The sequence below is a fragment of the Oncorhynchus tshawytscha genome, linkage group LG13 (genome assembly GCF_018296145.1).
Source record: "Oncorhynchus tshawytscha isolate Ot180627B linkage group LG13, Otsh_v2.0, whole genome shotgun sequence".
Classification (NCBI taxonomy): domain Eukaryota; kingdom Metazoa; phylum Chordata; class Actinopteri; order Salmoniformes; family Salmonidae; genus Oncorhynchus; species Oncorhynchus tshawytscha.
In genome coordinates this window covers 70,280,006-70,302,210 of record NC_056441.1, presented here as the reverse complement: position 1 = coordinate 70,302,210, position 22,205 = coordinate 70,280,006, and the positions used below count along the sequence as shown (strand labels likewise).

At 41.5% G+C, this 22,205-nt stretch overlaps 2 protein-coding genes across 3 annotated transcripts; one reads left to right on the top strand and one right to left on the bottom strand.

The window, feature by feature from the left end:
• Positions 1 to 452: 452 nt before the first annotated feature.
• On the bottom strand, positions 453 to 9,996 carry LOC112265617 (signal recognition particle receptor subunit alpha). The gene is made up of 14 exons (XM_024443120.2): positions 9,610 to 9,996; positions 8,271 to 8,354; positions 7,954 to 8,117; positions 7,551 to 7,711; positions 7,209 to 7,368; positions 6,948 to 7,104; positions 6,584 to 6,699; positions 6,341 to 6,459; positions 5,239 to 5,325; positions 4,879 to 5,051; positions 4,427 to 4,640; positions 4,046 to 4,209; positions 2,959 to 3,057; positions 453 to 1,313 (listed from the first exon to the last, which is right to left on the bottom strand). Exons 1-14 carry the CDS (start codon positions 9,730 to 9,732, stop codon positions 1,185 to 1,187), a joined length of 1,950 nt encoding a protein of 649 aa, XP_024298888.1. The 5' UTR covers positions 9,733 to 9,996; the 3' UTR covers positions 453 to 1,184.
• Positions 9,997 to 13,904: 3,908 nt separating this feature from the next.
• LOC112265616 (toll-interleukin 1 receptor (TIR) domain containing adaptor protein) lies at positions 13,905 to 21,086 on the top strand. 2 transcript variants are annotated; one of them, XM_024443119.2, is made up of 4 exons: positions 13,905 to 14,424; positions 15,177 to 15,740; positions 15,881 to 16,093; positions 21,027 to 21,086. In XM_024443119.2, exons 1-3 carry the CDS (start codon positions 14,262 to 14,264, stop codon positions 16,057 to 16,059), a joined length of 906 nt encoding a protein of 301 aa, XP_024298887.1. In that variant the 5' UTR covers positions 13,905 to 14,261; the 3' UTR covers positions 16,060 to 16,093; positions 21,027 to 21,086. The 2 variants fall into 2 exon arrangements, with proteins under 2 accessions (XP_024298887.1, XP_042152216.1); XM_042296282.1 differs by lacking the exon at positions 21,027 to 21,086 and having other exon boundaries at positions 15,881 to 17,064.
• The last annotated feature ends 1,119 nt before the right edge of the window (positions 21,087 to 22,205 follow it).

Here is a 22,205-nt window from a genome sequence, read left to right as displayed (position 1 = left end):
AACTAGGACCTTATAGACAGGTGTGCCTTTCCAAATCCTGTCCCATAAATTGAGTTTACCACAGGTGGGCTTCAAGTTGTAGAAACAGCTCAAAGATCAGGATGCATCAATTGAGTCTCATAGTAAAGAGTATGAAGTTATTCACATAAGGGTCTGTTCATCTTTAAATTAGAACATTTCTAAAAACCTGTTTTTGCTTTGTTTTGGGGTGGAGATTGAGGGAATTAAATCAATTTTAGAATAGGGGTGGAAAAGTCTGAATACTTCCCGAATGCACTATACACCAGTTGCCACTCGACTCTTCCTGTTGCAATACTTTTCCATGTTGCCAAGAGATGACATTTTGCCTTTGTTATCCAGACCACACTATCAGCATTTATGTTCCAAGGTTGGAATTGGAAAACGTATAAACATAAGCTATAGGTTACATAACAAAACCATAAGTTGTTACAGGCTGTTCATAGCAGCTTTATTTAGAAATGTTTACATTCTCAAATTGACATATGGGACTGAAAATGTAAGACTTGTCATTTTGACCCTTTTATTTTGTTTTCAAAATGACAAAGGGGTAGAAAGCTGTTGTCCAGAGACCTTTGACACCAAATGTAATAACCCATGTCTCTTCACCTCCACCAAATTGAACTCTCCAATTCAGAGGAAGAAGGGGGCATAGGGGTCCATCATGGAGAGCGAGAGCAACAAGAGTTACTTAGGGTTGTGCAGGCTTATTGATGTTTTCAGCAGACAGACCATCACCTCTGCAGTGGTGATGGGATAGGCACTATGGTCACTAAGCTTTACTCAGGGACAGGGTGGCTGCTGAAATGTGTCACCTCCAGCAAGCATGCATACCTGCCATTTTTTCATTGAAGTGAAGGGGAAAAAGACAATGCCAGGAAGTGAATTTGACATTTTCTATTTGATCAGATGGAAATGTCTCTTGTTGAACTTCACCGCATCATTTTAAAGCTAAACAAAATTGAGGTACTTTAAACTGTTGGTCCAAATTCAAGAGATCTTAGTGCAATGTTGCTTAAAAAGTCAACCGCCTGTGAGTTTTGCGTTTGGTGCCATGTGGAGGATCATAGTTAGGATGTGAACTGCAGGACCAGACATCTCAAAGCGCAGTGTTTGTGGTTGGCTTTGTCACGATGGTGGTGAACATAGATGCAGGCAGCAGCCACTCAGGCCTTCATAAGGGCGCCCACCACAGCACGGGCATTGAGGCTCCGCAGGTCATTGTAGGTCTGCCCCGTGCCGACAAACACAATGGGCTGCCCTGTGATGTAGGTCATTGAGATAGCAGCGCCAACCTGAAGGGAGGAGTGACGTCAGCTTTGCAACCACAAACCACGCAGACTTCTGTTCTTACCAATTAGGATGTCATAAACAGCATTTAAAAGCTTTGACTTCCATCAAACAATTGTCTCAAAACTTTGACATTCTGTTAACCCATAAGAGTAAGCTGGGGGGGGTTCTAAGATGGTCAGACCAAGGATGAGTTTGAATTTTAAGACCCTTTGAAGAATAGCAATATATATAGTACCAGTCAAAAGTTGACACCTACTCATTCTAGGGTTTATTTTTACTATTTTCTACATTGTATGAACACATGTTTTAAATCAAAGTATTCACCTTTTGCCTTGGCATCCTCTCAACCAGCTTCATGAGGTAGTCACCTGGAATGCATTTAAATTAACAGGTGTGCCTTAAGGTAATTTGTAAAATGTGTTTGAGACAGTCAATTGTGTTGCGACATTGTAGGGGTGGTATACAGAAATAGCCCTATTTGGTAAAAGACCAAGTCCATATTACAGCAAGAACAACGACAGTCCATCAGGAAAATTACAAAAACCATTAAGCGCTATGATGAAACTGGTTCTCATGAGGACCGCCACAGGAAAGGAAGAACTGGAGTTACCTCTGCAGCAGGACAAGTTCATTACAGTTAACTGCACTTCAGATTGCAGTCCAAATAACTGCTTCAAATAGTTACAGACACATCAACTGCTCAGAGATTCTTCATGGTAAATTGCTGCAAAGAAACCACTACTAAAAGGACACCAATAACAAAGAGGAGACTTGCTGGGCCAAGAAACACGCGCAATGGACAGGTGGAAATCTGTCCTTTGGTCTGACGAGTCCAAATGTTTGGTTCCAACCTCTATCTTTGTGAGACGCAGAGTATGTGAATGGATGCTCTCCGCATGTGTGGTTCATACTGTGAAACACGGGGGTGGTGGTTTGCTGGTTACACTGTCGGATTTATTTGGAATTCAAGGCGCATGGCTACCACAGCATTCTGCAGCACTCACAGTTACGCCATCCTATCATTTGTTTTTCAACGGGAAAATGATCCAAAACACACACCCAGGCTGGGTAAGGGCTATTTGACCAAGAAGGAGAGTGATGAGGACCTGGCCTCCACAAACACCTGACCTCAACACAATTGGGATGAGTTGGACCGCAGAGACAATGAAAAGCAGCCAACAAGTTCTCAGCATATGTGGGAACTCCTTCAAGACTGTTGGAAAAGCATTCCAGGTGACTACATCATGAAGCTGGTTGAGTGTGGAAAGCACTCATTAAGTCAATGGGTGGCTACTTTGAAGAAACTCACAATATATTTTGATTAGTTTAACACTTTTGGTTACTACATGATTCCATGTGTTATTTTATATAGTGTTGATGTCTTCACTATTATTTTATAATAAAGTAAAACCGTTAAATGAGTAGGTGTGTCCAAACTGCCTGGTACTGTATATATTTGATTATTTTTGTCCTTACTGCTATTAGCCCATACAAATTGATTAAATAACAGACTCACTACATGGAACAGATGGTCCCAACAAAATATAAAAGTGAAGTTTGTTCTGAAGTGTCTGTCCTATATCTGAGAGATATAAGAAAGATCAGGAAACTTGTTTTATTTTTACATGTATTTAATGGCATACAAACCTTGTCATCAATGGTGTCAAACTTGGTGAGAACGATCCCATCAATGAGACGTGGCTTATCAGACATGGAGTGATCAGCCAGCGCCTGGTTAAATTTCACCTGAAAGTAAAGTATCGCACTCGTTATACAGTGTGGAGTGCAACATGAGACAGCTATGCAAATCAACAAACCATTACAGTAAGCAGCAGGTAGCCTAGCGGTTAAGCAGAGTGGGTGAGTAACAGAAAGGTTGCTGGTTCGATTCCCCGAGCGACTAGGTGATAAATGTGTTGATGTGCCCTTGAGCAAGGCACCTGCACCCTAATTGCTCTTGTAATGCTCTCTATAAGAGTGTCTGCCAAATGACTTAAATGTAAAATGTGCCCTCTGCATGACCAGTAATCCAGTAGCATAGCCCATTTCAACTTTCTAGGGTTGTAAGTAAAGCTCACAGTTTTATGCCATTTTAATCCTTGGATGGGCCGCCTAAGTGTTTTTTTCAGATCACCTAAATCCAAACACTGTAAAAAAAAATATTTAAAAAATTTAAGTATTTGGGATGGAGAAACTCTTTCGGTGTAAACTTAAAACAACAAAAAAACTAAGTATGTAGAAAAGACTTTCCCCATACATGTTTTTATAATATAATCTTCGACAAGTAACAATAACCCAAATAAAAGCTAGATAGTCAATGTGAATTGAAAATTTAGCAGAATGTAGCACTATTCATCTGGCTATTGTATTAGCAAAACACAGCATTAGCTATGGCAAATTACATAGCATTGTAGGAAACTAGCTTTAGAAGTGAAAAGTTCTCAGCTCCATGGCAGAATGTAGAATTACAATAAAATTAGTTTAACTGCAAAAAAAACAAAAAAATGAAATCGCTTCGCTCCAATATTCAACAATTTTAGGAAATTGGCTTAGAAATTCTCAAATGTTTTTACACCACCAAGACGGGGTCCTTTTTTTGATCCAGAAAAAATCTATAGCATAATCCAAAACGGATGCGAATGTATTTGGTAGTCCGTTTTTTTATCTTCTAGGGATCTGAGTGTCACAGGCTGATGAAACAGTAGGGTGTTATATGTTCTAAAAGGACTCTTACTAGCTGGTCGACAGCCTCGTTGCCCACTAGAGCCTCCCCCACAAACAGCACCAGGTCAGGCATGTTGACAGCTATCAGCTTGGCCAGGGCCGTCATCAGCGGGGTGTTGTCCTGCATCCGTCCAGCAGTGTCCACCAGCACCACATCAAAGTCCTGGTTACGGGCTGGACAGAGAGACAAAGGAGGATTTCTTCACTTGGTTGAATGGATGTCTGGCTTGGTCCGTATACTCAGTTTATATGTGATACATTAAGAAGTATTCATGAACCCCTCCTGCATTACACCATACATTTAATTGAGATCAGACATCAGAGCTATTGCATGCTATGGGGCTAAAATTATTTAATATATGAATGGCAAGCTGGGGCATGGTATGGTTACCATAGGTGATAGCCTCCATGGCGATGCCAGCGGCATCCTTCCCGTAGCCTTTCTCATAAAGCTGCACTACGGGGCGTCCCCTGTCATCCTGAGGGGGGTGCAGGGAGTTAAGGCGGCGCTGGTGGGTACGCAGCTGCTCCACGGCCCCCGCACGGAATGTGTCACAGGCTGCTATCAGCACGGTGAAACCGTTCTCGATTAGCCAGAAAGAGATCTGCACACAGAGGATGGAGGGTTTCAGTAAATAAAACAATATTTTCCCTGCTGTTTTTTCTGTGGTCTGAATGGGGGCTTACTCGGTTATCTAGGTCATAGTACAGCCAGGAAAGTCCCAACCAGGACCTGGTTTGGTTAAATGGATGCAACCCAGGTTTAAAATCCCCAGCAATACCAATGTTTTCAATATGATGGGTTAACAGGAAAAAAAACATTGACACGCTGGTGGATCTAACCTTGGCCAGGTTGGTGGACTTGCCAACCCCGTTGACGCCACAGAAGGTGATGACGAAGGGCCTGCGCTGGCTCCGAGCCTCCAAGACGTCTCTCAGGATGTCCACACGCCGCTTTGGTTGCAGGATCTGGACCAGGGAGTCCTGCAGGGCCCCCTTTACTGTTGATGCCACAGCTAGAGAGAGAGGGGAGGGCTTTATCAGAGCAAGAGGTATACTCTGAACTGTTGTGCAGTGTCTTCGCATCTCTTTGGGGGAGAGAAGTCCATCTAGTTCACTTCAATCTCTCCACAGGTAAACTCATTCTAATGTGGACTTATTCTATTCTGACTGGCTGGCTGGCTGGAAGACAGTTGTACTCACTAGTGAAGGTACCCATGACTTTGCCCTCCAGTTTCTTGGCTACAGAGTCACAGAGTTGGGAGGCAATTTCAGCTGCTACATTCTTAGCTGCAAAAACAATTGATGACAGAAAATTCAATGAATACAAGTCGACTGAAGCTTTTCCCTCAGGTGAACTAGGACATGAACAAATCAAGGTTGGCTAGTTATGTACACTCCCTTATGTATTTATTTGGACAGTGAAGATAAAACATTTGTCTCCATACTCCAGCATTTTGGATTAAATGTTTCATGAGGCGACAGTACAGAATGTCACCTTTTATTTGGGGGTATTTTCATACATGTTTAAGCATATAGAAATGAAAGCACTTTATGCATCTACTCCCCCATTTGAAGTACAGGTGGATGCTACCATGATTACAGATAATCATGAATTAATTATTATTAATGATGAGTGAGAAAGTTACAGGCACAAAGATCATACCCCCAAGGCATGCGGACCTCTCACCATCACCAATAACAAGGAAGGTTAGGAGGGTCTGATATTTATCCCTCTAACTTTCTCACTCCTTATTCACAATTCAGGATTATCCATAATCATGGTAGCATCCACATTAATGTGGATGGTGGGTACGCAGCTGAATCCACGGCCTCCGCACGGAATGTGTCACAGGCTGCTATGTTCAAGAACATTATTATTTTCACCATAAGTGAACATTATTTACCATTCTTTTCTATTGTCCACAACATAATCTGTCACACAACAAACTTTAAATGCAGCTAACAAGTTTGTAACTAGATGTCATTGCATGCTAGGAATATGGGACCAATACTAAACTTGACTACCCCACAAGTGAATTATTTCAAATACGTACGACACCTTCAAATGGAGGGACTAGATACATAGTGCTTTCATTTCTAAACATTAAAACATATGTACGAAAATACACAACAACAAAAAATGACATTGTGTACGGTCACCTGATATGAAACATTTGACCTGAAATCCAAAATAATGGAGTATAGAGCCGAATGTAAAGTTTTAGCTTCACAGTCTAAATAAATACATAGGGGAGTGCATGTGTTAAACTGATACTGTAGTGGGGAACAGAGGAGTCCGTACCGATGAGGTGGTCCCTCATCTTCTCCAGAACTGGCTCCATGTCCTCCTGGCTCAGACTCTTGGAACCCACCAGGCCCTTGAGCATCCAAAACATCCCCCCATAAGCACCCCTTTTGGGGCTAAAAACAATCAAATGGATACTTAAGTCGTCAGGTGCAACAGGGCACAACGTCCCATTCAAAGCTTCCATTCCTTAGCCATGCTTCTTATTATCTGACACATTTAATAATCTAAGGGTCTCACATTTGTTTGCTTGTGTCAGCAACTACCACCTTCTCCACCGCATCTTCCTCCTCTTCCTCGCTGGACTCGTAATCCACAGCGAGCAGGTCACCCTTCATCGAGCTCAGCTGCATCCCCTGGACAACAAGACAAGACTTTATTAAGATGTGCAATTCCTATAAACTAAGCACTTCTACACCACATGGGCCTTATTTATTAAGGTACCAACAGAGCAGCCCTGAAGGATAATAGCTCTAGTCTGGTTAAACCAGTGACCACTGCACTCACAATTATTTCACTTTTCAAATAATGTGAGCACAGATATTCACTCTGGTACAACCAGGCAATATTAGCTCTGCTGCTCTCAAACCCAACAGGCACATACCGGGTCAGCTTGAGCATCCAGGACATGGACCCCAGTAGCTTGGTCTCCGTTGCCATTGCACTGGCTGTAGTCCAGTTCTTTGGTGCTGCTACCACCCAAGGTCCACACCCGCTTCTCTTTCCCCTTGGTTTTCTCCTTCACAGGTTTGGGGGACTTACTGGAAGGCAAGAGACAACGTCACTTTCCGTACTGAAACAACTGTCAGTAACATTCCAAATTATAACTTTAACCACATTGTGTTCCATTCTTCCCCCCACTCACCTGGGCTTCTCTGCAGGTGCCCACATGCGCTTGCGTATAAACTCCTCTCTCTTCTTCTGAATGATCTCCTCCTGGGTCAAGCCCTGGTTACCATTCTCCACTGTCTTCTGACTGGCTGGAGCTTTGGCTTGTTCCCCTTTCACAGGCTCAGCAGCAGGAGCTGGGGGGAAGATTTCAGAAACTAACCCCTGACATACAAAACATTATCAATGTCCCCATGAAATTAAAACATGAAGAGAAAAAATGTGGGACTGGTTTCAAACTGAAATTGTTTAAGGAAGAACCATGACAAAGTGCTTGTATTCCAACAAAACCTCCATAATAATCACATCAAACCCTTACCCTCTTTTTTGGCATTCTTATTCTTCTTGCCACCCTGTTCCTTGCCCTTATCCCCTCCCTTCGTCTCGATCATGGACTTCACAGTTTTCTGGGATTTCAGGGAAGCATTGAAGCTCCTCATGGAGGTAGAGCCTCGAGCTTTGCTGCTCTCCTCCGCCTCACTAGAGCACAACAGGACAGTAACAGAATCAAAGCACGAAGCATTTGACTTGAAGTATTGTGAAATTATATTTTATACAAGTAGCCTACAGGTCCTTGTAGACCTGTGGGATGACAACTCAACAGCTGGTTGTGTGTGAGATTCAGCATAACAAATTAGTTTGAAAGTATAATATGAATATCTTTATGCACCATTAGTTCAGCTCTGTATGCAGTATCAGCCCTAAGATGTGAAACTGCTTACCAAAGAAGCATTTTGAAGTCATCCTCAAATGCAAAACAGCTGCTCAACAGTGTACGGGCCCCCTTTTGCTCCAGCATATACTTATAGCGATCCCTGAAGTGGAGCTGTACGTCATCTATGAACTTGTCAACATACGTCAGCGTCAGGATTTTTTGAAAACCCACCTGCACAAAAAAAAAGAAGAAAGACAAACATGGTCAGTTGAGTCCACACCATAGACGGCATGAGAAGCTAACACTGCTGTATGCTAGTATGGTATTTTCCTTCAGGAAATAGAACTACAGTGCATTATAATCACATTTCTATATGAAACTTACCACAAAAACCAGCTCAAACTCATTATCGAGTTTGTACTTAAGACTCAAGGCATCATGAGTATAGGAATTGTTGCCACTGCGTTCCTGAAACAAAAATCAGAGAAGCATTAACATTAGGCTACTCAATACCGTAACACAGATCAGAGGTTTCATCACTGAAATGTAAACATTTCTCATATGTTCTGCACCGAATAAAAATATAAATGCAACATGTAAAGTGTTGGTCCCATGTTTCATGAGCTGAAATAAAAGATCCAAGAAATGTTCCATATGCACAAAAAGCTTATTTCTCTCAAATGTTTGGCAGAAATTTGTAAATGCTTGTAAGCATTTCACAGTAAGGTCTACACTGGTTGTATTCGGCGCATGTGACAAATAGGATATCAAATCAAATTTTGAGGTCCCATTGTTGTGTCATTCATTCTCCACCATCACCTCATCTTTCAGCATGATAATGCACGGCCCATGTCACAAGGATCTCTACACAATTCCTGGAAGCTGAAAATGTCCCAGTTCTTCCATGGCCTGCATACTCGCCAGACATGTCACCCAATGAGCATGTGTGGGATGCTCTGGATCAAAGTGTACTACAGCTTGTTCCAATTTTCGTCAAAATCCAGCAACTTTACACAGCCATTGAAGAGGAGTGGGACAACATTCCACAATCAACAGCCTGATCAACTCTATGTTAAGGAATGTTACATTGCATGGTGTTCACACCAAATACTGACTCGTTTTCTGATCCAGACCACGCCCCAACCTTTTTTTAAAGTATATGGTACCAAAATATGTATTCCCAGTCATGTGAAATCCATAGATTAGGGCCTAATTAATTTATTTCAATTGACGGATTTCGTTATATGAACTGTAATGCAGTACCATCTTTGAAATTGTTGCATGTTGCGTTTATATTTTTGTTCAGTATAAATATTTGACATTAACGTTAGCTAGCAACGTGGTAATAGCCTTGCATTTTGGGGATAATCCCACTATGCTGTGCTATTGTCATGTGGCTGGCAAAATAATTTGTGCTCGTGTAACCCCCAGTTCCCAAATCCTCCATGTCATGTCTGTATTAAGCAACCATATAGCTAGCTCACTTCTAACATTAGGTAGCTAGCTAACAAGTGCGCTAACTTGACCAAAACATAAATCATATTTAGTTTAGACAAATAATAATTTACATGTGTATCTACGAAAGCTACCTAGCTAAATTAGCTAGCCAGTTTGTTGACGAAGTGGCGACGCTCTGGCGCATACTGAAAAACAACCATACATACACACCGCTAGGCGGCACGGAAACATGACAGCTGTCCCTTGATTTGAAAGCATCTCTTACCTGAAGGATCACGGAGCGGATCAGCGCGTTGACAGGCCCGGTGAAGGATTCTGTAACACCGGTTCCCTGAAAACACCACAACACTATGCCTCCCTTACTGAAGATGGTGAAGAAATCCAGCATCTTGCCACCATGTACACGAGAGAATATACCAAAGTAAAGAAAACAAACACTAACAAAAACGTGAAAAGGAGAACCTTTAAAAAAAAAAACGTAAACAATAAGTGAGCCGACGAATCTTTTAAGTGCCTTCCACCTCGAGAAGGAAATCTAATCAGGTATACACTATCTGATGAAAAATGTCCTCCCAAGTCTAGCTACCTCCACTAAAACTGTTTGACACATCAGATGCAAGACCAGGAAATCGAAGAAGTCTTCTTCTTCGAGGTTTAACGGCGGTTGGCATCCAAAATGTGGTAATTACTGCCACAAACTGGACTATAATTGAAATCCATTATACTTTGTGATAAGAAATGGGAAAACGTGAAAAGGAAATATTTCATAAAATAAATACACCCTTCCAACTAACCCTACAGTCATTAAAAACCCACTACCCCATTCCATTACTTTAACCCTATCTGCTCCTGCACCATGCCAACAGCCTGGGAGGATGGGACACCACCACTCAACATACCCTTTCGTGCTTCTGAAGTCAAAGCTCTTAATAATAATATTTCCTTCTTCTTGTTTTATGGTGGACTACAACCCAAAAAGGGGGATTTCCGCCACAAACTGGATGGCGGCAATGCAAATAAATAATAAATAAATAAATTTTAAAAATCCATACGTAATAGTGAAACGAACTTAATCCACCCTAATAAAAATAATACATTGCCAAAACAAACAAAACTCTCCCTTCCTTCTTTTAATTATCCCATATCTTCCTTCTCAGGCTCTAGGACCTAGAGAGGTTGGTACAGCTTGTGCCAATATTCCATGTAACTCCTTTGCTGAGAAATCTTTCAGCCCCAGGAACCAATCCGCCACATCCACTATGATTTCTATCTTCCTGGACCTTCTCTCCACCTTGGCAGTGCCATTAATTACAATAGCTATAAAGGCCACAATGTCCACCTTCTTAAGCTTTAAAATGTCAGGATCCTGCTGGTGAAAGGCAACCCCTGCAGCCTGCAGTGTAGGCCTATTCAGCACCATGGACTCTTCTGGTGCACCATTCAAACTCTCAACCATTTTACAGCTGCTGCGTATGAAATGCTCTGTACAACCCTGCCTTTGACCACCTCATTCTCTTTCACCCTTGTGGGGCATTCCAAAGACGTGGTTTCATGGTTCTCACTGCAATCCTATGAGATTTAGGTCAGAGGAAGTTATGTGGAGTAGATTACGTTTGGGCACACAGGTTTGAATGTTAGGTTGGATGATAGGGAGACATGAAACAAGTCTGTGTGATGAGTGTTTAGTGGAGGAACGGTGGAGCATGTGTTGATATTTTGTGAACTGTATGACATAGATAGGGAGAGATGTGTGAAAGGGTTAGAGAGGCTGGATGGGGTTGGGGTGGTGTAATGGGGGGAGGAAAGGGGTAGGAAGTGGTGTCTAGGGCTCTATTTCACTTTCTTAGAGGAGTATGACTAATGAAGAGAATGTAATGTACAGTAGGTTGGCTGTGACTGGACTCACACTCCAGTACAGTAGGTGGCGGTGTATGCACCCTAAAAGTTGGATGCGATCCAACCCTGTCCTAAAAAATAATAACAATTCAAATTGATGTGGTGGCAGCTGCAGAGAATTATTTGGGTATACGCATCGGATTCAGTAGATGCAGCCAATGCCATGATTTCTGTATATATGTGATGACCTTTGTATGTTTGCAATGCGCAATGATGGAAAAGTACTGGGTAAATGGAGATGTACTGCTTTAGTTCTCAGGCTGAGAATTGTCTGCACCTGCTGATGGTCACGCAGGCTCAAGGCCGAGATAGTAGAGAGAGAAACCACAGTCTAGACATGTTTTTCTCATTTTAGATAGAATGTTAAGGTATGATTGATGGTAGGCTGTCCACACCAACTAGTATAAGGAGCGTTGTTTCCTGTTTCGCCACACAGATCTTTACTATAGACTACTGAGGTATTCTGTATGTGAATCTTTGTCTGCAATTGCATTTTATTACTAGAGAGTTTTATACCAAGGTTCCTGTGCCTGTGTCATCTATCTGGAAGATTGTCAAAGGAATTGTCAAAGGAAACTTACATCAACCCATGCAAAGGACTACCCAACACTTCCACAGCTTCTTGCATCTTCCTCATCACATATTTCACATTTCCACCTCTGTTCCATAGAGCCACATCATCCGCATACAAAAAACATTGATTTTCTGTGATTGCCACAAAGTCATAAACCCCGCCTATTTCTAAAATGTATCTTCTTAAATGGCAACTTTACCACTTTTCAACCTCATTTTCATTATCTATTGGACAATGTCAAAATTGTCCAGTGTCAAAATAATGTGAAAATGGCACATTTCTATGTTTTGTAGAAAAAATATAAAGTTAAAAAGTTCTACCCGAAAGTTAAAACTGTCACGACTTCCACCCGAAGCTGTTCCCTCTCCTTGTTCGGGCAGTGTTCTGTGGTCTACGTCACCGGCTTTCTAGCCGCCACCGATTCATGTTCCATTTTTCCTTTTGTTTCGTCTGTTTACACACCTGGTTCCCATCTCATAATTATGTTCCTTATTTAACCCTCTGGTTTCCCTTTCTGTTTTGTGCGTAATTGTCTTTCGTGTATTCCGGTGTGTTGTAGTTTGAGTCCTGTTTTGTTCTTGTTTGGAACGGGATTTTGTTACGTTTTGGATTGAGTAAATCAGTGATTGTTACTCTCATCTGTGTCCTGCGCCTGACTCCTTCGCTGTCTTTTAGATAGACTCTGACAGAATCAAACCATGGACCGATGGGAGAGGGGGGGGTTTACCCGTGCACCCTGTGTCGTCTCCTCAGGTTCCACCATTACCTACTGTGATGTCCACCCCTCCGTCATCAGGATCCGGTGAGATTCAGCTCTCGCTTCCGAGGGCGTATGATGGGACAGCTGTCGGGTGTCAGGGGTTCCTACTCCAGCTGGAGCTCTACCTGTCATCTGTCCAGCCAGCCCCTTTGGGACGAGAGAGAGTAAGTGCCCTCATCTCCTGTCTGAACGTAAAGCCCTGGAATGGGCCAACGCCATCTGGGGCAGGGAAGGTCAGACGTTGGATGATTATGAGGAGTTCTCTCGCTGTTTCCGGGCGATAATTAGGGAGGTCACAGCTCCGCTCACTATGATAACATCGGAGAGTCATAGGGAGCGAATTAGTCTCTTCCTAATCGACTCTCCTGCGTTCCCTGTTGTGTGTGGGATTCACTGGTTGGCTTCGCATGATCCCACTATTTCGGGGCATCAGATGGCTTTCAAGGGATTGTCCCGTCAGTGCTCAGGGAGGTGTGTAGGTGTTTCCTTAGGTGCCACTACGGTGGAATGTCCAAACCAGGTCTCCACCATGCACATTCCCCCCGAATACACACTATTAGTTTTGTGATGACATGGAGAGCAAGAAAATACCATCCCTCTGGCCAAACCCCCCACCCACCCACCCGCGAGTGGGGTGTTTCGCTTCCTCTTCCATCTGTAAATGAGCTATGTTCAATGCAAAACACAAATCTGGTTGCAGATCAGATGGTTCTATGGTACTACAATTACTGCTATGGGATCAACTCACATACAATACTGACATGTAGGCCTATCCCTAGCCAAAGAAAGTTCCTCCTCTCCCCTTTTCTTTGCTCTAAAAATAAAGCTTACAGTATGTTTGTCCTCTTGGACAAGGTGCTAAATCCATCTTCCTGATGAAGTGTCTGTCATTTATTAAAGGCTAAGGCCATGTTATTTTACCAATCACACATGGAAACGTACATTGTTTTGTAATTTTCTCACTTTTCAAAAGTAGGTTGTGTCATATTATGCACTTAGTGGTGTGTCAATCTCCTTGAAAGACTGACATTTGGTTGAAAGACGGATGTTCTTAACCACTAAAAGGACACACACTGACTACGAAACACTTTTGCTAATGAGAGGTTTTGGTCTGTATTCATACTTCCTTCAAATAACATAATAGGCTACTATCACTATGGCTTGTGGTGTTAAAATTGAGAAATAAATACATTAGCCTACATGCATGACGGACCATTAAACAGCTATACATCACACGTTGTGCCACAGCTTGTCTGTGAAAGTTGTGGCTAAAAGGGTAACTGCATGACTTCCTTCCTGTAGCGTACATAGTTCCCTAAAATATTTGATTACCTACTGTATGATTTGATTCTAACCCAGACAAGAATAATGAATTTGCAGTTGGACGGATGGACGATCAAGTAGCCTACGTTAGAAAACATGCTACAGTTGGATTATTTTTAGTCTATAGGCTAGACCTCTCCTGCCCTGCACTATGGACAAAAAACGTATCTATATTGCAATTTAATGAGAGACATTGTGCCTTGTGGGAATCAAGACATTTAGACAAACAGTGAGCTGCAGCTGCTACAGATTCAGCTTCCTCTTTTTCTGCTGGGAGTATCAGGGAACCCTTTGGTGTGTTTTATGACATTTTTTGTAGTTAATGTATTTAACTTTTCTTTTTTTGCTTCAATAATGAGAATTAATGTTTTATGTGATCAACTCTGTTAAGTGCTTAGTGTGTATACAGAGCAGCACATCTATTAAAAGAAAGAAAAAATCAAATGCGAAGGATATTACAGTACAGTTTTTCTTATTGGAGGTACAACATTGCAATAGTCTGGAGAATGATGTCAAGAGCATGTACGGTAAGTTGAAATACTTTTTTCCTAAACCACATGTACTGTTTGTAGATGATCAACTTAACAAAAAGAACATCTATTCACAAATTGGATATAAACTTGCCTGTTTTGATGAACAGTTATGATGTGAAAGAACCAGTGGTGGAAAAAGTACCCAATTGTCATACTTAATAGAACATGTTTCAGGTAAAAGTGAAAGTCACCCAGTAAAATACTATGAGTAAAAGTCTAAAAGTAAATGTATTTGGTTTGAAATATACTTATACTTATACTTAATATAAAAAGTAAATGTAATTGCTAAAATTACTTAAGTAAGCGAAAGTAAAAGTATAAATCACTTAAAATGTCTTATATTAAGCAAACCAGATGGAACTATTTTCTTGTTATTGTTTTATTTACGGATAGCCAAGGCACACTCAGACATCATTTATAAACGAAGCATGTGTGTTTAGTGCATTGGTCAGATCAGAGGAAGTAGGGATGATCAGGGATGTTATCTTGATAACTGCGTGAATTGGACGATTTTTCTGTCCTGCTAAGCATTCAAAATGTAGCAAGTACTTTTGGCTGTCAGGGAAAATGTATGGAGTAAAATTTACATTATTTTCATTAGCAATGTAGTGAAGTAAAATAGAAAATAGAAATAGTTAAATAGAATACAAATACCCAAAATAACTACTTATGTAGTCCTTTAAAGTATTTTTACTTAAGTAGTTTGCACCACTGGAAAGAACCCATGTTTAATTCTCTTGTTTCAGGTTGGTTCCGTCGACTCTTAGTGAAAAAAGAGTCTCCACAGAGCAGCTCCTCTCCACATGTACAGGTCAGGACTCCATCCCCTTCTGTCGATGCTGCCTCAGCATTGGTTACCACCTCCACTCCTAACCCACCACCACCTTTTCTGAGTTCTATGATTCGTTGGAGCCAGACCTACGACTTGTGTGTGTGCCATAGCCCTGTGGACATCGAAGAAGCCATCCGTCTGGCCACTTACCTGGAGAAACCGGCATGTGGCCTGCGCTGTTTCCTGCGGCAACGTGATGCCAGCGTGGGGGGTGCCATCCCCACCGAGCTATGCCAGGCTGTGCAGAGCAGCCATTGCTGGGCCCTTCTGATCACCCCCAACTTCCTGCTGGATGACTGGTGCCAGTACATGATGCACCAGGCACTGTCTGAGGGGCCCATGTCCAACCGGATCATTCCCCTGGTCCTCAACCTGTCTTACTCTCAGTACCCAAAGGAGCTACGCTTTTACTACTACAAAGACCTGAGCAAGAACCCAGAGCGAGGCTACACACAGGTGTACAAGACAGTGCTGAAGTGTGAGTAGTAAAAGTCTGGTACAATTCTTCAGCTATTATTAAGAGTCTGTGTGGTTGTTGACAAAGAGTAATTTGTCAACAACAACTAGAGACACGTTCAAATCTATGGCTGAATAACCTCTTTGTGCTTTCCTTTGTAGACTTGGAGGACATGGATGAAAAAGATGCTGCTAAAGTTGATTGCAACATGCACAGTACTAGCAATAGATTGGCAGAGGCATCCTGTTTTCCAAGGACAAAACTGTCATCAAACTATCAGAATTCTGAGCCTCTGCTTTCACTTCAGGAGATTGAGAGGACAGAGGCTGCAGATTCATAGGACTATTGTACATCACACACTGGAAGCTACTGAGGTGAGAACAGCTCATAATAATGGATGGAATGGAGCAAATGTAATGGCATAAAACCCCTGGAAACCATGTGGTTGATGTATTTGATACCATTCATTACCACAAGCTCGTTCTCTCTTATTAAGGTACCACCAACCTCCTGTGAAATCACACGATAGCTAGAATAAAGAAGGGGCTGACTGACTTAGGGAAATCCCCTTACAAAAACAATCAACTGGGCACACACTGGTTGAATCAACACTGTTTCTACATAATTTCAATAAAATAAAATAAAATAATGTTGAACCAACGTATAATAGACGTTGAATTGAGGTCTTTGACCAGTGGGACTGCACTGGTTGACTGATCTGACATGACCACAATTAACTTGTTTTTTATATTGAGTTTCTTATCACAAATGTAAATATTAATACATCTAATCCATTTTGTTGTGTGCAGACTTGCGATCTCAATGTACACGGATTCACACATGGTGCTCAAAAGCCAGAGTTATGTGCAATATAAACCTACTTGGACTGGGTTTTCAGTGGAATAATATGTAACCCAACATGGGAGAGTGATGCAAGATAGTAGAGCAGAACATCCCTTGGTACAAATGATGTTGCTCTGATATGTCATAACCAATGATGTGTATTAACCCTGGATGACTAACAGGGGGCGCTGTATTGAAGCCACCGGGCAACCATATTGGCACTTCTCCTCAAGCGTAAAACTATTTTGGAAGCTATAAGAAATGTATTTATTAACGTCTACATTCGTTTTTTATATGATTATTATATTACAGACACCTTAATGCATACTTTAAAATTACATTATGTGAGCTAAACATAAAAATTAAAAACTATATACAAACATTTTCCTTCAAGTATTTTTTAGAGAGTACTAATGTTACTGTCCCCACTACTTTATTTAAAGGGGGAGATCAAGCGGATCCTAACTGTTATAAGCCTATTTCTATTTTGCCCTGTTTATCAAAAGTGTTGGAAAGACTTGTCAACAATCAACTGACTGGCTTTCTTGACGTCTATAGTATTCTCTCTGGTATGCAATCTGGTTTCCGCTCAGGTTATGAATGTGTCACTGCAACCTTAAAGGTCCTCAATGACGTCACAATTGCCCTTGATTCTAAGCAATGTTCAGCTGCTATTTTTATTGACTTGGCCAAAGCTTTTGATACAGTGGACATTCTCGTGGGCTGGCTAAGGAGTATTGGTGTCTCTGAGGGGTCTTTGGTCTGGTTTGCTAACTACTTCTCTCAAATAGTGCAGTGTATAAAGTCAGAACATCTGCTGTCTCAGCCACTGCCTGTCAGCAAGAGAGTACCCCAAGGCTCGTGCCTAGGCCCCACTCTCTTCTCAAATTACATCAACAACATAGCTCAGGCAGAAGGAAGCTCTCTCATCCATTTATATGCAAATGATAGTCTTATACTCAGCTGGCCCCTCCCTGGATTTTGTGATAAACGCTCTACAACAACGCTTTCTTAGTGTACAACAAGCTTTCTCTGCCCTTAACCTTGTTCTGAACACCTCCAAAACAAAGGTAATTTGGTTTGGTAAGAAGAATGCCCCTCTCCCCACAGGTGTGATTACTACCTCTGAGGGTTTAGAGTTTGAGGTAGTCACTTAATACAAGTACTTGGGAGTATGGCTAGACAGTACACTGTCCTTCTCTCAGCACATAACAAAGCTGCAGGCTAAAGTTAAATCTAGATGTGGTTTCCTCTATCGTAAATTGCTCCTCTTTCACCCCAGCTGCCAAACTAACCCTGATTCAGATAACCATCCTACCCATGCTAGAATACAGAGATGTAATTTATAGCTCGGCAGGTAAGGGTGGTCTCGAGTGGCTAGATATCCTTTACCATTCGGACATCAGATTTGCTACCAATGCTCTTCATAGGACACATCAATGCACTCTATACTCCTCGGTAAAGTGGTCATCTCTGTACACCTGTCGCAAGACCCACTGATTGATGCTTATTTATAAAACCCTCTTAGACCTCACTCCCCCATATCTGAGATATCTACTGGAGCCCTCATCCTCTACATACAACACCCGTTCTGCCAGTCACATTCTGTTAAAGGTCCCCAAAGCACACACATCCCTGGTTCTTTTCAGTTCGCTGCAGCTAGCGAATTGAACGAGCTGCAACAAACACTCAAACTGGACAGTTTTATCTCCATCTCTTCATTCAAAGACTCAATCATGGACACTCTTACTGACAGTTGTGGCTGCTTTGCGTGATGTATTGTTGTCTCTACCTTCTTGCCCTTTGTGCTGTTGTCTGTGCCCAATAATGTTTGTACCATGTTTTGTGCTGCTACCATGTTGTGCTGCTGCCATGCTGTGTTGCAACCCTGCTGTGTTGTCATGTTTTGCTGCCTTTCTATGTTGTTGTCTTAGGTCTCTCTTTATCTAGGGTTGTGGCATCACTCTTGTCATGATTTGTGTTCTGTCCTATATTTTATTTAGTTATTTTTTTGCCCCCGTCCCTTTTGGAGGCCTTTTGCCTTTTGGTAGGCTGTCATTGTAAATAAGAATTTGGTCTTAACTGACTTGCCTAGATTAATAAATGTTCAATAAAATACATTTTAAAAATCCACAAAAATACTTATATACAATTTTGTCAAATACATAACATTTAGTTGAAATACTGTAGAATTCCATTTATTCCTGTGGAGGACTGCTCTTACTAGGGAGTGCCAATATGGCCGACAGGTGGCTTCAAAGCCTCTCAATGGCCAATGCATAGCAAATAGAAATCCAGGGTTTATATAAGTCATTGGTCATAACAAGGATGAATAATCAGCTTTCCTACCTTAAAGGGGAAGTTCACCCATTTTTACATGTGGCCTTATCCTCACTCTTTCTGTGCTTCTGTTGATCGCCCAAACTGTTTTTTATATATTTAGTTTTGTTAGAGAGAAAATTGGAAATCACATTTTGCTCTCATCACTTGCTAAAGACTACAATGCATTATGAAAATGTGTAGAAAGAAGCATGTTATGAAACGTTTTAAATCAGAATCTTATTCTGTATAATGTCTCTGCACTCAATTTGAGAGAAATGTCCACTGTCCAATAAATCCATATTTGCATAATTTTGTTGTTGTAATTCAATTCAAACATGAATTTATTGAACAGTGGGGGAAAAAAACAAGGATTGAGTGTAGAGACATCCAGAATGAGATTCTGATGTAATATGAGTTGGTCTGGAGTGTTTTTGAGCATTTTATAACATACTTTCGACACGTTTTCATACTGCATTGTAGTCAAAGTGACAATCAATTTTCTCTCTAACAAAACATTGTTTTTTTTAATATTTGGAGGGGGATCAATTACAAGCACAGAAAGAGTAAAAATAATGCCACATGTTAAAATGTGTGAATTTCCCCTTTAAGGTAGGAAGGCTGATGATTCATCCTTGTTACGATGAATTACATATAAATGCTGGATTGCTGATGGTATCCATTGGCCATTGAGAGCGTTTGAAGCCACCGGTCAGCCATAGTGCCTTTCAATGCCAACCTGAAATGGAAAGGAAAGAAAAACACTTGTTAGTATCTACCACTAGATGACATATGTCGGACACATTTTATCACTGGAGAATGGTATGCAATGAATTAATGTTCATGAGTCTTGTTTTTTGCTAAATATAATCAGCAGATTGAAATGTCACAATACTAACCACACCACACATCAGCACAGACACTGCACATAACATGAAGCATCATCCGTGATCAATTTGTATTGCAGCCTTACATATTAATCTCTATTCCCAAGAACCATCAACATTTTCCTTGGCCAGGGAAAAAAAAAGAAAGGTTTTTGTTGTCTTCCCTGCAGTGTTGTAATTAGGGTTCTGAGACAGATGATTTTTGACATTAAGTGGCTTTAGCTAAGCTTATATTGGAGTTGGACATCAGGCTTTTAGGTAGGATGATGCAATGGCTTTGGCAAGGGCAGTGTTCTGGTAATAACCAGGATAGTTATTAAGCTGTTCCATGTTTAGTAATTTTATTGAATTAGCTAGATTATATCATCTTTATATAATATAAATTATCTATTTTATTACTTCCATTGCACCTGTGATACTGTATGTGTGAAAGGCAGGGCCTTTTTCTAACAAATCTGTCAATTTATTTAGTTAAATCAATAATCAAGGTGGACAGGATACAAAGTTATACAAATACTTTCCCCCTCCAAAATCTATTTTAATGATGTGATCTCTGCTACGGATTAAAGCAGATTAAAAGGCATTTGAAATTAAGCTCTCTGTAAAAGGCCCTCCACAAAGGTCCCTTTAATGTTTTTTGGGGGCCAAGCCAACTTTGTGGCACAAATGAAAACCAGGATTAATCTTTGAAAGGCACAGATACTCTAAGAAGGTTGTGTTGCCAGAATCAAGCATCGTTCCCTCTATGACAATGCAAATGAGATATGAAAATGCACCTTCTACAGAGGCCACCATTTCCCTGCTAACTTAGGCTTTTCTCTCTATGACAAGGTCTAAGTACATACTAGGGAAATGTGCAATAGCAACACCTTTGTAAACCACAGTGAGGGAAAACGAGACACCCTTAAGTTGGTAAAGTTTCACACAGTAGTTATGACCTAATTACTATTACCTTAGTCAGGAATATGTGCAAAGACACACACAGATGAGACTGCAAGATGTAGATTACTTGCACTTCAAATGTGATGTGGGTGGGGTTATATCCTTCCTGTTTGGCCCTGTCCGGGGGTGTCCTCGGATGGGTCCACAGTGTCTCCTGACCCCTCCTGTCTCAGCCTCCAGTATTTATGCTGCAGTAGTTTATGTGTCGGGGGGCTAGGGTCAGTTTGTTATATCTGGAGTACTTCTCCTGTCCTATTCGGTGTCCTGTGTGAATCTAAGTGTGTGTTCTCTAATTCTCTCCTTCTCTCTCTCTGAGGACCTGAGCCCTAGGACCATGCCCCAGGATTACCTGACATGATGACTCCTTGCTGTCCCCAGTCCACCTGGCCGTGCTGCTGCTCCAGTTTCAACTGTTCTGCCTTCTTATTATTCGAACATGCTGATCATTTATGAACATTTGAACATCTTGGCCATGTTCTGTTATAATCTCCACCCGGCACAGCCAGAAGAGGACTGGCCACCCCACATATGCTCTCTCTAATTCTCTCTTTTTTTCTCTCTCTCGGAGGACCTGAGCCCTAGGACCATGCCCCAGGACTACCTGACATGATGACTCCTTGCTGTCCCCAGTCCATCTGACCGTGCTGCTGCTCCAGTTTCAACTGTTCTGCCTTATTATTATACGACCATGCTGGTCATTTATGAACATTTGAACATCTTGGCCATGTTCTGTTATAATCTCCACCCGGCACAGCCAGAAGAGGACTGGCCACCCCACATAGCCTGGTTCCTCTCTAGGTTTCTTCCTAGGTTTTGGCCTTTCTAGGGAGTTTTTCCTAGCCACCGTGCTTCTACACCTGCATTGCTTGCTGTTTGGGGTTATAGGCTGGGTTTCTGTACAGCACTTTGAGATATCAGCTGATGTACGAAGGGCTATATAAATAAATTTGATTTGATTTGATTTGATGTGAAAACTGAAATGGAAAACGGACTTCTCCCACGCAGTTACAACCAAGCAGAGATGGGCAGTTCTCCTGTCTGTTTTTTACAGGGCTCTGACACTGCCCTTGGTCAAAGAAGAAGCAAACATTTGCTCTCCCTTTGGTTATTGGCTTTCAAAGTTTGTAGTCTGATGTCAGGAATTAGAAGTTCAAAGTCCAGTAAATTTAGGACAGGGGTGGATCCATTTTGTTACATTAGACATCTACAGTATCATAAAATTACAACTTAATACAATACGAGAAGGTAATGATACATTTATTCTGAAGTTGAGCAACATTTACATATGAAAGAGACATTCCAACCTGACCTAGCGCTACAATATTCTCGCTTCACTCAAATATGTTGGCATATTGTTCAGGGTAGCCTAGTGGTTAGAGCGTTGAACTAGTAACCGGAAGGTTGCAAGTTCAAACCCCAGAGCTGACAAGGTACAAAATCTGTCGTTCTGCCCCTGAACAGGCAGTTAACCCACTGTTCCTAGGCTGTCATTGAA